At 43.3% G+C, this 15,161-nt stretch overlaps 1 protein-coding gene across 1 annotated transcript in view; it reads left to right on the top strand.

Annotated features, from left to right (window-relative positions):
- Positions 1–15,161, top strand: part of LOC310856066 (RPA-related protein RADX) — a gene marked incomplete at its 5' end in the record, with an annotated part of 64,043 nt that overhangs the window by 31,999 nt on the left and 16,883 nt on the right. The window contains 5 exons of the mRNA XM_083761283.1: positions 8,399–8,508; positions 10,995–11,052; positions 11,170–11,286; positions 11,737–11,841; positions 13,905–14,066. Of these exons, the coding sequence (XP_083617409.1) occupies positions 8,399–8,508; positions 10,995–11,052; positions 11,170–11,286; positions 11,737–11,841; positions 13,905–14,066 (552 nt within the window). The remainder of the gene's footprint in view (positions 1–8,398; positions 8,509–10,994; positions 11,053–11,169; positions 11,287–11,736; positions 11,842–13,904; positions 14,067–15,161) is intronic.

Genomic DNA, 15,161 nt, shown 5'->3' with positions numbered 1-15,161 from the left:
CTTGTCTTCCAAGTTCACATGATTCGTCTGTTTCGAACAAAATGCCACAAATCACAAACGCAGTGCAATTTCTGTGAAATTATACATGCACATTTCCACTAGGCCGAGGACGACATGCCACTCATTTATCCAAATCAGCCTCACGGTGGCGCTATAACAGGGCAATTCCTGTTTTTACCTATAACCGCATCGATCTGTATACAACGTATGTATGCACACTCCCTAGAGGCCTTGGAAAAACATTGTCCCTGCATCCCTCCACATCTGCCGGTTATAGCGCCACCATGAGGCCGATTTCTGCAAACCACATTGTTTATGTTAGTCGCACAGATTGAATCCAAATCTCACGCAAATCGGTAAACATGATCTCTGTAGTCGTTTGATCAAGACGAGCCTGTAGGATTTCTCAGATTCTACACTGATTGGCTAAGATTGCCTTCCAAAGTTTTCAGGAGTAGCCCGTTTTGTACAAAATGCTGCACATCTCTCACACAGAATTATATCCTCAGAGATGCTATGAGTGATTTGGCTCTGCATTTCCTCAACAAAATGAAGAACATTGTTGCAAAAAACAAAACAACATGTTTATATTACTCCTAAACATTGTGCCAAGCATCACACACACTCCTATCCTCCTGGTGGAGGCACAGGTCTAGTTTTACTATCATTTTATTAAGGACAAAGCATAGTTACCGAAGGTCACTCCAGTGCTATAGTTGAATACAAGAAGACTCACCCCGTTTCTGTTTTCCTCCCAGAACTTTCCCCAGTGAGGGGTGGGAGAGGCTGGACAGCAGACGGCTGGATTTTGAATTTCTCTAACTATAAACTTTCATGACAGCAGAACAGCCTAAGTACAAATATACTTTATGAAAAGCTACTACAGTGAAGTCTGTTCACAGAAGTTGTTGTAGGATATGTGGGGATTATCTGACGAGGTACCATTTGAGGGGGCAAAACCTTACACTAAATAATACTAAATTGTTTATAGGGTCAATATAAGTATAGCCTTTCCACAGGAGTATCTTTTTATATTCTTCCAAAAAGAATACAAACAGCCAATAGCATATTACAAAGTTATCCCCCTCACTGGGGAAAATTTCGGGAGGAAAAACGGGCACGCACCGGGGTGAGTCTTCTTGTTACCCTATAGTTAAGTCAAATTAGCTTAAGTTGTGCCAAATCTGGAAAATAAATGCTTACCACTAGCTTTCTTCACAGAGTTCATACATTTGTCTACTATCACAGAAACATGTGTTCCAAGCCAACTCCCTTGGGATACTTTGTGGGAGCCAATCAAAGTTGGGGTACCCAGAGGGCCGAGGCTAACAGCAGGACATTTAAAAATGAGCTAATGAGCTTGTGAGGGGTGAAATAGGGTTTTTTGGGGGTGCTGAATCCGTTCCGTTCCTTTCAGTAAAAATGACTCCCTGGCCATAAAATTGGCTGCTTTTGTATGTCCCTGACATGTGTAATAACATGGGGGGCATATTAAAATATAAAGATCATTAATACATCACAAATGCATCTTAATTAAAACTAACTGTTGAAAGAGAAGTAGATGGACAAAAGAACAATCTTTAGCCGATTTATTATTTTCAGAATAACACAGACTTTAGTGTCACACCTTAAAAATAATTAACAGTAAAATAAGGGGGGAATTAATTTGCCAGGGCTCCACACAGCATTTTAGTGCACAGTGCATTTATAATAATAATACATTTTATTTATAACGTACTTTACATTTTAAACAAATCTCAAAGTGCATTTCTGCCTGTGGTAACTTCCATGGCAAATTTTGCAAGAACAACAAGCTAGATGACGAGCAGTGAGGGAGATGAAAGGGAGTTGGAAGAGTATATAGTTGTATGTTTATTCATATTTGTATTTATTGTTTACAAAAGCATACTTTACAGCATAAAGACCTTTCATAAAGACCTTTCTCTTCAGTAAGGCATTTGCCCAGTCAGACTTTTAAGCTGCCCTGTATGCTGTTTTTAACTGTTTTATTCTTATTTTTATTCGTATCTTACATTTTTCTGCCTGTAGCACTTTGAGATTTGTTTCAAATGTAAAGTGCGTTATAAATAAAATGTATTATTATTATTATTATTATTATTATTATTATTATTATTATTACTTCAGTTTTAGCCCCTTAGTTTTTACTTGCGCAAGCAGAGTGTGCAACTAATGTTATCAGCAAGGTGCTACGATGTCCCTTAGCAGCATATTATGATATGACGTCATATGCTGGCACGAAACAGACCGTGCAGGTATGTTTTCCGTCATGCTACCAAGCGTGTGTCCCATGACGTGATGAAGATATGTACCAATGCCAGGGTATAATTGGTTATCGATGGTGACGTAACGATGACATGTTTCAGTGTCGGGCGGACTAAAGGTAATGCCCCTATGTATACATGTATGTAATCTGACACCACTGCCATAACAGGCATAAGTAATCATTACCATACTTCAAAATACTACTTTTTCTCCTCCAAAAGCAAGGTACGTATAGCAAATACCTAAACCTAATCATTCAATATTGCAAACGTTCTTTCACAGAGAGGATGAGATTTGCACTAGTAGGCCATTCATGGCCTACTAGTGTGCAACAAGCAAGTATGCACTCGACAGAGTGCAGTTCTAGTTTATTATGCGTTGATCTTTTTTTAATATTGTGATATCATAGAACCATATTCAGTTTATTTATTTTTATTAATGGACTGAAATTCGGCACATTCATTTCCCCCTTATTTTACCGTTAATTATTATATAAAATAAAGTGTTTATGATTCTGAAAAGAATACATCAGTTAAATCCATTAAAGGGACACTTCACCCTTTTTGCAAAAAAATATATGTTAATGACGTTTAGAAGCTTTAGAACACTTTCCTGGGGGTCTTTATGTGTGTAATATGTGGTTTTAGATATTCTAGATTGTAGCAGTGAGCACAGTGTCTGATGTCATGGACACTGGTCTCACTACCTTCCTGGACTACAATTCCCACCATTCTTTGGTGCACTGCTCCTCCTTGTGTATAGGGGGGAGAGCTGTCTTACTGAGACAACATGTAGTCCAGGAAGGAAGTGAGCCCAGTGTCCATGACATCAGAGACACTGGGCTCACTGCTACAATCTAAAATATCTAAAACCACAGATTACACACATAAAGACCCCCAGGAAAGTGTTCTAAAGCTTCTAAACATCATTAACATATATCTTTTTGCAAAAAGGGTGAAGTTTCCCTTTAAAGATTGTCCGTCTACTTCAACAGTTTCAACAGTTAGTTTCAATTAATTAAGATGCATTTGTGATATATTAATGAAATGCTTTTTGTATTTTAATATGCCCCCCCACACCAACACACAAACAAAAAAGAAAACAAGAAAACACCATAGACATCCATTGAGATAATGCATAAATGGATTAGTATGTCTGGGACATACACAAGCAGGCATGGCCAATGTTATGGCCAGAAGTCATTTTACTGAAAAATAATGATTCAGCACAAAAAAACAACCTATTTACACACCTCACAAGCTCATATTAGCCCATTTTAAAAGCCCTATTCAGTATTTAAGTCCGACGTCATTTTGTAGTGCTACGTTACGTCCGGGTCCAAGTGGCACCAGCTCCCGTCCGCATCCCATTGTAAATAGATCTAAACGCGTGAATCTTTTTAAATTGACGTTATTTTTCAGAAAGGAAGCCATAGAGGGTTAAAATGGGTCTTAATGCTTCCAACTCGAGTAGAATTATTAATGTTTTGTACAAGTGTCCATGATAACAAAAATATATGATGTGAAGGTAAAATATTTCGGGGGATATTAGAATGTGTGCAGGCTTGAGTATGTTGAATCTAGTTTGCATTAATGAGGATTTAGTTGACACAATCAAATAAAATGGCGATAGTATTCCATGTGGGGCAGACGGCCTGTCACAGCCAGATTTGGGAGAGCAGCAGCTTTGTTGTTGCGAGGAAAGCGGTAAAATGAGACTTTCGTGGTTGTTTTCGTCACAGACTTAGTCCGACGGAGCGTCACAGTATAACTCCATGGGGACACAAAAGCGACACAAAAGTAGGACCCGGAAGTATCTCAGGAGGGGGCGCTCACGTCACAGCTAAAATACTGAATAGGCCCTCTGGGTACCCCAACTTTGATTGGCTCCCACAAAGTTTCCCAAATTTGCCACAATTTAAGCTAATTTTACCTAAACACTAGTCATCCCAAGAGCTCATAGCTTCTGTGTGTGTGTGTGTGTGTGCGTGCGTGCATGCGTGTGTGTGTGTGTGTGTGTGTGTGTTATACTGAGTATCATTTCTATAGGGTGTGTGACACAATGGCAAAATTGGTAACTATGGTAATTGCTGGCCCAATTCAATAGCCTGTTAATCTCTTAATGATCCTTTAACAGAGCTCCCAGCAGGGGGGGCTGTGGCCACTCTAGTATGCAACCTCCAGAGCTCCCAGCAGGGGGGGCTGTCCCTGACAGGGACACATAATATAGTTCCTTGTTCATCAAGCAACTCTAGAGCAGTGGTTCCCAAACTTTTTCATGTCAAGGACCCCCGCTGTAAGCACTGGACCAGGGCTAAAGGACCCTCAGATTGACACTAATGAGCCTGCGGACCCCCACTTGAAAACACAATGCCAGGGACCCCCATAAGAGAAGATTTGTAAGTCTCTATAGCAGTGATTCTCAACCCGTTTAATTTCAAGGACACCCCCAGTTTGTCATGCATTAGTCTACGGACCCCCCATTGAATGGCATTTCTACCTCTGGGACCCCCAATTTAAATTGTAAAATCTATGTTATTTTAACCCATAAGGGTCCATTTTGGTTCCAAAGTATCATTTAGCTGGAGACCCCCTGGAACTCACTTAAGGACCCCTGGGGGTCCCCGGACCCCATTTTGGGAACCACACTGGCTTAATAACTGTAAATGTGAATTTAAACCAGAAGAGTGGGTACTGAGAAGCCTGTATGTTTTATAAAATGCTCTGAAATAAGGTCAAGTTTATGATTTGAACATTTGACATTTAAGGCTTAATATTTTGTATGCTGTTTGTTAAACCTATAAAACCTTATGAACTATACGTTGGAAGGGGTAGGGTAGAGCACAGTTTTAGGGAAGTGTAGGGACTCGTAGTGCGACAGCTTGTAGGTCTGCTATTTTCGGAAAACCGTGAGAATGTGGACGCATAACTTTGATTTGAACTCAAATCTTTGCCTCTGGGGGGGTACCTGGCTGGAACTACATATTTTCAGATGGGGGGTCCCTGGAACAACATATTTTCAGATGGGGGGTCCCTGGAACAACATATTTTCAGATGGGGGGTCCCTGGAACAACATATTTTCAGATGGGGGGTCCCTGGAACAACATATTTTCAGATGGGGGGTCCCTGGAACAACATATTTTCAGATGGGGGGTCCCTGGAACAACATATTTTCAGATGGGGGGGGTCCCTGGAACAACATATTTTCAGATGGGGGGTCCCTGGAACAACATATTTTCAGATGGGGGGTCCCTGGAACAACATATTTTCAGATGGGGGGTCCCTGGAACAATATATTTTCAGATGGGGGGTCCCTGGAACTACATATTTTCAGATGGGGGTCGGCGGCCAAATTCAGATTATTCTGGGGGTCCTTGACATGAAAAAGGTTGAGCACCACTGACATGTTTTTTTCAGAAAACTGTCAGGATTTAGAAGACATTTTGTAGAATGTAGTGTCAGGCCAAAATGGGTTAAAGGGATAGTTGAGATTTTTTGACCTTAAGTCGTATGAAATACTTGCCATTAATATAGTGGTTGCAACTGTATTAATTGATTGCCTGAGTCCCGTGGTGGGAGTTCTGCTCTGGTTTTAGTGAATATTAAGTAGTTCCGGTCATTTTGTGGGGGGGCACTGGGGCCAAGCAGTAAAAGTAAATTAATCCCCAAAATTAACGTAATTTGTATTGTTGACCTTTTTCTAAAATATTAGCGCGACTTCCGTTCAACTTTGACCCCTCTATCACACGGAACTATTTTTTGGGCGTAGTGATATGGACACAAAAAACATAGTTCTGTGTGATAGAGGGGTAAAAAAAAGAACGAAAGTTGCGCTAATATTTTAGAAATAGGTCAACAATACAAATAACGTAGTCGTAGTCTGAAAACCCACCTTTTCAGACTCCATCATGGCCCATAGCACTTACCCTAACCCCTTAGATAGCATTTATGTAGACTTAGATAGCATTTGATACAGACTTATAGCATGTTATGTAGACAGCACAATAATTGCATTGTATATAGTCATAGCACGTCATAGTACATATGATATGTATAGCATAGTAGTATAGATGTATAGTTTATATGTATAGTCTCATTATATAGATATTCCACTGTTACTTTCTTAGCTTACGCATGTTTCATGATAAATGTTTTTATGTGATGTATTCCCATGCTTTTTTGTTCCTGCTTAATGTAAGTCGCTCTGGATTAAGAGCGTCTGCTAAAGGCCTAAATTGTAAATTGGCAAGTATTTCATACAACTTAAGTTAAAAAAAGAGTATAACATACCAGGGTCTTTGGGGTCCTCCTGTTCAGCAGACATGTCCCTGGTGGAGTCGGTAGAGTTCATCTTCAGCTCCACAGTCAGACGGGATCAGAAATGGAGGAGTTGAGGAGGAATGTCTCAGAGCAGAGAGTCTGATGTGAACTCAGCCAAACTGCTTTGAATGAACATTAGAAACATCTCCACCAATCACAGTCTAACATAATGGTTCTCCACCCCCCGCCTCCTCCTCCTCCAATCACAGTCTCTAACATGTTGTTCTCCACACCCCACCCCTTCCTCCCCCACTCCCACCCCTCCTCCCTCCAGCCTATCTCAATGGATATAGTGTGTGTGTGTGTGTGTGTGTGTGTGTGTGTGTGTGTGTGTGTGTGTGTGTGTGTGTGTGTGTGTGTGTGTGTGTGTGTGTGTGTGTGTGTGTGTGTGTGTGTGTGTGTGTGTGTGTGTGTGTGTGTGTGTGTGTGTGTAAATAGGTTTTCAATGCAATGAGTCCCGGGATGCAGGGATGGTCTTTTAGAAATGAGTCCCAGGATATGCAGGGATGGTCTTTTAGAAAATGAGTCCCAGGATGCAGGGATGGTCTTTTTAGAAATGAGTCCCAGGATGCAGGATGGTCTTTTAGAAATGAGTCCCAGGATGCAGGGATGGTCTTTTAGAAATGAGTCCCAGGATGCAGGGATGGTCTTTTAGAAATGAGTCCCAGGATGCAGGGATGGTCTTTTAGAGATGAGTCCCAGGATGCAGGGATGGTCTTTTATGAGTCCCAGGATGCAGGGATGGTCTTTTAGAGATGAGTCCCAGGATGCAGGGATGGTCTTTTAGAGATGAGTCCCTAGGATGCAGGGATGGTCTTTTATGAGTCCCAGGATGCAGGGATGGTCTTTTAGAGATGAGTCCCAGGATGCAGGGATGGTCTTTTAGAGATGAGTCCCAGGATGCAGGGATGGTCCTTTTAGAGATGAGTCCCAGGATGCAGGGATGGTCTTTTAGAAATGAGTCCAGGATGCAGGGATGGTCTTTTAGAAATGAGTCCCAGGATGCAGGGATGGTCTTTTAGAAATGAGTCCCAGGATGCAGGGATGGTCTTTTAGAAATGAGTCCCAGGATGCAGGATGGTCTTTTAGAAATGAGTCCCAGGATGCAGGGATGGTCTTTTAGAAATGAGTCCCAGGATGCAGGGATGGTCTTTTAGAAATGAGTCCCAGGATGCAGGGATGGTCTTTTAGAAATGAGTCCCGGGATGCAGGGATGGTCTTTTAGAAATGAGTCCCAGGATTGCAGGGATGGTCTTTTAGAAATGAGTCCCAGGGACATTTTATGAGTCCCACTTCAACGATGTTAGGAGTCATATTTTGCCATTTTTTACAAATTGCAGCAGTTTAACTATAAAACAAATGAAATAAAGAGGAGGGGGGGGGGTGGTTCTAAAGAGGGGGGGGGGGGGGTGGGGGTAGTAACTTGAGAGGGATTAGTGGTCATTTGGCCTGCTGAAAGGGACTGTTTAAAAAGGATACCATGTGATTCACATTCACTATCTCTCCCTATGTCTCTCTATCTCTCTCTCTCTCTCTATGTCTCTCTCTATGTCTCTCAATCTCTCTCTCTATGTCTCTCTCTAATGCCTCTCTATGTCTCTCTCTCTCTCTCTCTCTCTCTCTCTGTCTCTCTCTCTGTCTCTCTCTCTGTCTCTCTCTCTCTCTCTCTCTCTCTCTCTCTCTCTCTCCTCTCTCTCTCTCTCTCCTCTCTCTCTCTCTCGTCTCTCCCTATGTCTCTCTCTCTCTCTCTCTTCTCTCTCTCTCTCTCTCTCTCTCTCTCTCTCTCTCTCTCCAGAGATAAGTCTCAACAGCAGAAATCCAACGGCTCGTATAAAAATCCTCCCAGAATCCTCGGTTTCCCCAAACCACCTCCCCCCCCCAACCGGACTACACCTTCTACAACTGGTACAACACACACACACACACACACGCGCACACACACACACACACCAACACACACACACACACACACACACACACACACACACACACACACACACACACACACACACACACACACACACACACACACACACACACACACACACACACGGCACACACACACACACACACACACACACACACACTGGAGTCAATGAGAGCTCAGTGACCAGCTCTATTTATATATAAAACACACTGGAGTCAATGAGAGCTCTGTGACCAGCTCTATTTATATATAAAACACACTGGAGTCAATGAGAGCTCTGTGACCAGCTCTATTTATATATAAAATACACTGGAGTCAATGAGAGCTCAGTGACCAGCTCTATTTATATATAAAACACACTGGAGTCAATGAGAGCTCAATGAGAGCTCAGTGACCAGCTCTATTTATATATAACAACACACTGGAGTCAATGAGAGCTCAGTGACCAGCTCTATTTATATATAAAATACACTGGAGTCAATGAGAGCTCAGTGACCAGCTCTATTTATATATAAATACACTGGAGTCAATGAGAGCTCAGTGACCAGCTCTATTTATATATAAAATACACTGGAGTCAATGAGAGCTCAGTGACCAGCTCTATTTATATATAAAATACACTGGAGTCAATGAGAGCTCTGTGACCAGCTCTATTTATATATAAAAATACACTGGAGTCAATGAGAGCTCAGTGACCAGCTCTATTTATATATAAAAATACACTGGAGTCAATGAGAGCTCTGTGACCAGCTCTATTTATATATAAAATACACTGGAGTCAATGAGAGCTCAGTGACCAGCTCTATTTATATATAAAATACACTGGAGTCAATGAGAGCTCAGTGACCAGCTCTATTTATATATAAATACACTGGAGTCAATGAGAGCTCTGTGACCAGCTCTATTTATATATAAAATACACTGGAGTCAATGAGAGCTCAGTGACCAGCTCTATTTATATATAAAATACACTGGAGTCAATGAGAGCTCTGTGACCAGCTCGATTTATATATAAAATACACTGGAGTCAATGAGAGCTCTGTGACCAGCTCTGTTTATATATAAAATACACTGGAGTCAATGAGAGCTCAGTGACCAGCTCTATTTATATATAAATACACTGGACTCAATGAGAGCTCAGTGACCAGTTCTATTTATATATAAAATACACTGGAGTCAATGAGAGCTCAGTGACCAGCTCTATTTATATATAAAACACACTGGAGTCAATGAGAGCTCAGTGACCAGCTCTATTTATATATAAAATACACTGGCGTCAATGAGAGCTCTGTGACCAGCTCTAGATCTGCTATTTTTCAATAACTAAAGGTACAACATAATGCACTCGGTGCCGCACTAATGAGCTTGTAGGTCTGCTATTTTTTTATCGTGAACATTTTGCTTCTGGGGGGGGGGGGGGGGGGGGGGTCCTGGAACAACATGGGGGTCGGGGGCCAATTACATATATTTTGGGGGTCCTTGACGTGAACATGTTTGAGAACCGCTGACATAGAAACATGTTTTTTTTTTTCAGAGAACTGTCAGGGTTTAGAAGACATTCTTTTGTAGAATTGATCTCAGGTCTAAATGGGTTAAACGACAGAGCGTCGCAGTCCCGCCCTCTTTCAGAACGACCCAGAGTGGCCCAGGAAATGATTCTCCATTCATTTTCTCCATAGGCTTTTCTTAAAGTATTTATTTAACCATTTTGGGCGGGAACCCCTTTTGGTGTTTTAACTAAGCATTATGTTATACTTTAGCTATTGAAAAATAGCAGATCTACAAGCTTGTAGGTCTGCTATTTTTGAAAGATCGTGAAAATGTGCCTCAAATCTTTGAATATTCTTTCATGAGTTTCAGTGTTTAACTCAAATCTTTGCTTCTGGGGGGGGGGGGTCCCTGGAACAACATATTTTCAGATGGGGGTCGGAGGCCATTTACATATCATTGTTTGGGGTCCTTGACATGAAATATTGAGAACAGCTGATATAGAATCATGAGGTTTTTCAGAAAAAATGACATTTTAAAAAGACACTTTTTTTATATTTCGACGTCAGGCCTGACTGGGTTAAAGACGGTTACGCCGCGGACAAAGCCAACTCGGATCGTGACAAATCATGACAATGAACACAATGTTTTGGGGCCGATCAAATCATTTATAAGAAGAAAAAACTAAACTAATAGTGTTGTCTCCTGCCTTTATTTTCTTCTTTCTAATGATTTGATCGGCCCCAAAATATTTGTGTTCATTGTCATGATTTGTCACGAACCGAGTTAAATACTTTAAATAAATACTTTAAGAAAAGCCTATGGGGAAAATGAATGGAGAATCATTTCCTGGGCCACTCTGGGTCGTTCTGAAAGGGGGCGGGGCTGACTGCGACGCTCTATACAAGGACACAACGTGAAATCCACTTCCTGTTTTCACAGCAGCCAATTGCTGAGCTGTCCCCACGGCGACCAGTGTGATGTCATCGGCCTGCTGACCTTCGTGGGCCGGGCTGAGCGAATCAGGGGCAAGGGTGAGAGGTCGCCGTGGCGATCACAGTCATATAACAAAGATGCCGATTGGCTGTTGAGTGTTGTTACCAACGCCAGGATGCTTATCCTGATTTCCGATTGGTCCATACATACTGTAGGTTCCGACATGCTGGAGTATCGCTGGCTGCGATTGGAGGATGGGACCGGCGACCAGCCAATGGCGGTGAAGCTGTTCGCCACGTCACAGCCTGAGACCCACAGGAAGCTCCGCCCATGTAACACACACACACACACACACACACACACACACACACGCACACACACACACGCACACACACACACACACACACACACATGCATGCACACACACACACACACACACACACACACACACACACACACACACACACACACACACACACACTCATTTGTATTATTATGATGTTAATCATCTTTTCTCCCCTACTGTGCATGTGCATGTGCATGTGCATGTGCATGTGCATGTGCATGTGCATGTGCATGTGCATGTGCATGTGCATGTGCATGTGCATGTGCATGTGCATGTGCATGTGCGTGTGCGTGTGCATGTGCGCGTGCATGTGCGCGTGCATTTGCATGTGTGCATGCGTGCGTCCATGCGTGTGTGTGTGTGTGTGTGTGTGTGCGTGTGTGTGTGTGTGTGCGTGCGTGCATGCGTGTGTGTGTGCGTGTGTGTGTGTGTGTAGTATCAGTGGTAGTGTGTACCAGATTAAAGGTCGTAAGGTCGTCGTCGTGGAGACCAGGATGTTTTTACCTGACAAACAACGAAAACACACAAGTGTACACAACAGGTACACACACACACACACACACACACACACACACGCGCACACACACACACACACACACACACACACACACACGCGCACACACACACACACACACACCACATACCTGTAGATGCGTAAACTTGCGTAACCATGCGTAAACTTGTGACGAAGCACATTTCAATGTTTTTCTGCTTTATTTTACCTATGCAGGTTATCGTTTATGTAAAGAAATGTAACGTGTGATGCTGAGTATTTAAGTATTATTATCTTCTATTCATAATGTGAAAGGTAACGGGTCTGGTGCAGGGGTGATTGACAGCTGTCAGTGACTGGTTGATTGTCACCACCCAAGGTTACTAGTAGAGGAAGTGACACACGGGGAGGGGGGATCTCCCAACAAACAGAGTGCAGGCCTGCACAGAGGAGGAGGAGCTCCAGGCGCCAGAAAGCGTTTACATTGATTAAATAGCTATTTAATGTTTAAACCATAGACTGCAAAAATATGGACAAAGCGTTCCCCGGGTCTAACATGAACGTAAAATGAAGCCTGTAATAATATGCTAATTCCTGATGTAAGTCGCCATCTTTGGTACCAGCTGGCCATTGGCTGGCTCCGTTTTGTATACCAGCTGGTCATTGGCTGCCCAGACAACGAGGCGGGACTTCCCCCCTTCTTCTCCGTTGGTTTTTATTTTGACTCGAGTGGGAGGGGAATCTCGATCATAGACTGTAATGGTAGCCACGCCCCTCAGAACATACGCGATGGTTTTTTTTCTTTATGGTCATTTTTTTAATTAATGGGACCATAATTTTCCAAAAAGAATATTATGACATTAGAAATGAGACTTTAAACTAGTGACTGGAAGAAGAAAGTATTCATGACCATGTTTATTAAGGTAATACAGTCTAGGTGAAGTTGGGCCAAAATACATGGGCCTCTATGGAGCTATGGGGCTTTTTGGGTCCGGTCCAGCGCCACAACAGGCCATTATATGAACTACCGATTTCAAATGAGGCTTCACGAAATATCTGGCTGACTGCCCCCCTGGTTTAAACGAGCGTATCTGCAGCCACAGTAACTATAAGGAACAGTCGGGCCCAGCGGATTGGGCATCACGTATGCCGCTGCCGTCGGGGATCGGCGTTGGAATTGAGGATTACCTGCCGGTGTTTGGAGGCTAACAGGGCTGCTGCTGCTACCGGTGAGACCGTTCCACAAGTGTTCTTTAAAGGATCATAAATATAGGGGTAGGCCTACCCCGAGCGTTTCCGTATTTCCGTTGGACCGTTTTTGAGCAGAGGAACTTTTCGTTGTGTTGGAACAGTTGTACATTCGCGTGCGCGCGCCTCATTTGAGGGGGACGACGAACGCGGACTTGATTCTCTGCTGACTTTGGGGGGGGCTGGGGAAATAATTATTGATTGTTGGTTTAAGTTTGTGTGCCTGTTTATTTTGTTTGATAGGGAAAGAGACAGAGAGAGGCGTTATCAATGAAGTGTACTGTTTACTTTTGAGTATGTCAATTGCTATGGCTTAGCATCTCTATATAAAGAATTCTGACTATAACCCCACGATCCTGCTTAATTTTTCCTTAGTAGTAATTTGCCTTGAATGAGTAAAGGGCGATTGTTACAAACTTTCCTTAATGATTACATCTGGTTTCAGTATTCAATTCATTTATGATGTATTTTCTCTAGGACCCTTATGGGTCTGTAACTCAGACACTACAGTTGATTTAGTCGACTAAAATGTATTTTGGTGGGTCTTGATGCCGTCGTAAGGACTGTTTTTACACTGAAAATAGCAGATCTACAATAGCAGATCTGCTATTTTCAGCATGCAATCAAGTGTAAAATGACTTATACTGTTAACTCTTGTCCACTAGTCCCTTCCTGACATTTTAGTCTAGTTTTTATTTGTCGACGAAATTGTCAGTATATTTAGTCTTAGTTTTAGTCATCATAGATAGTTTTAATTTAGTTTCCATTCGTTTTTTCGTCTTAGTTTTAGTCGACGAAAACAACACTGGATAAGAGCGCCGCTCACTTCACACGGGTGTGATTATTTTTTTTTCCCCCTCAAGGCCAACACTCAGAGATGCCCTACCGCAAGCTCCGCCCCATCAAGCCATTCCTCCAATGGGTGAAAGGCCTGGATGACGGACAGGTGATGAGCAGGGCTCTGATTGGGGGATTCTTCGTCTACCCGCCCCCTCCCGTCTCCCTGGAAACGCACATCAAAGAAGGTCTGTGTGTGTGTGCGTGTGTGTGTGTGTGTGTGTGTGTGTGTGTGTGTGTGTGTGTGTGTGTGTGTGTGTGTGTGTGTGTGTGTGTGTGTGTGTGTGTGTGTGTGTGTGTGTGTGTGTGTGTGTGTGTGTGTGTGTGTGTGTGTGTGTGTGTGTGTGTGTGTGCGTGTGTGTGTGTGTGTGTGTGTGTGTGTGTGTGCGTGCGTGTCCATCAGGTGGACTATATATATACTTTTTTATCCCACGATTTTGTAACCCATTTTTCACCCCTGTGTCAATCATCTAATGTGATCCTGGGCTCTACACACCCTCCACCAACCTAGTCCCCATATATGGGGGACAAGGGGAGAGCAACCTAGTCCCCATATATGGGGGACAAGGGGAGAGCAACCTAGTCCCCATATATGGGGGACAAGGGGAGACCAACCTAGTCCGCATATATGGGGGACAAGGGGAGAGCAACCTAGTCCCCATATATGGGGGACAAGGGGAGACCAACCTAGTCCCCATATATGGGGGACAAGGGGAGACCAACCTAGTCCCCATATATGGGGGACATGGGGAGACCAACCTAGTCCCCATATATGGGGGACAAGGGGAGACCAACCTAGTCCCCATACATGGGGGACAAGGGGAGACCAACCTAGTCCCCATATATGGGGGACAAGGGGAGACCAACCTAGTCCCCATATATGGGGGACAAGGGGAGACCAACCTAGTCCCCATATATGGGGGACAAGGGGAGAGCAACCTAGTCCCCATATATGGGGGACAAGGGGAGACCAACCTAGTCCCCATATATGAGCGACAAGGGGAGAGCAACCTAGTCCCCATATATGGGGGACAAGGGGAGAGCAACGGACTTGAACTCATGCTTCCTTCATGCCTGAGTGTCCAAGTTGCTCCTTTACACCTGACAGGGGGGAGTTTCCCTGGTTGGAAGGAACACGTTATTCCAACCAGTTCCTTTCCCCTCCATCAGGCGCCCCGGCTGGCCAGGGGGAGGCAGTTTAGAGACCAGGATTACTGCATGTTTTTTGTGAGGGTACCTACCCTAGGGGACACGGGGAGAACATGTGAGGGTATCTACCCTAG

Source organism: Protomyctophum parallelum (genome assembly GCF_964188405.1).
Source record: "Protomyctophum parallelum genome assembly, chromosome: 3".
Taxonomy (NCBI): domain Eukaryota; kingdom Metazoa; phylum Chordata; class Actinopteri; order Myctophiformes; family Myctophidae; genus Protomyctophum; species Protomyctophum parallelum.
Note: the sequence above shows the minus strand (reverse complement) of the source record. Positions and strands in the feature narration are given on the sequence as shown.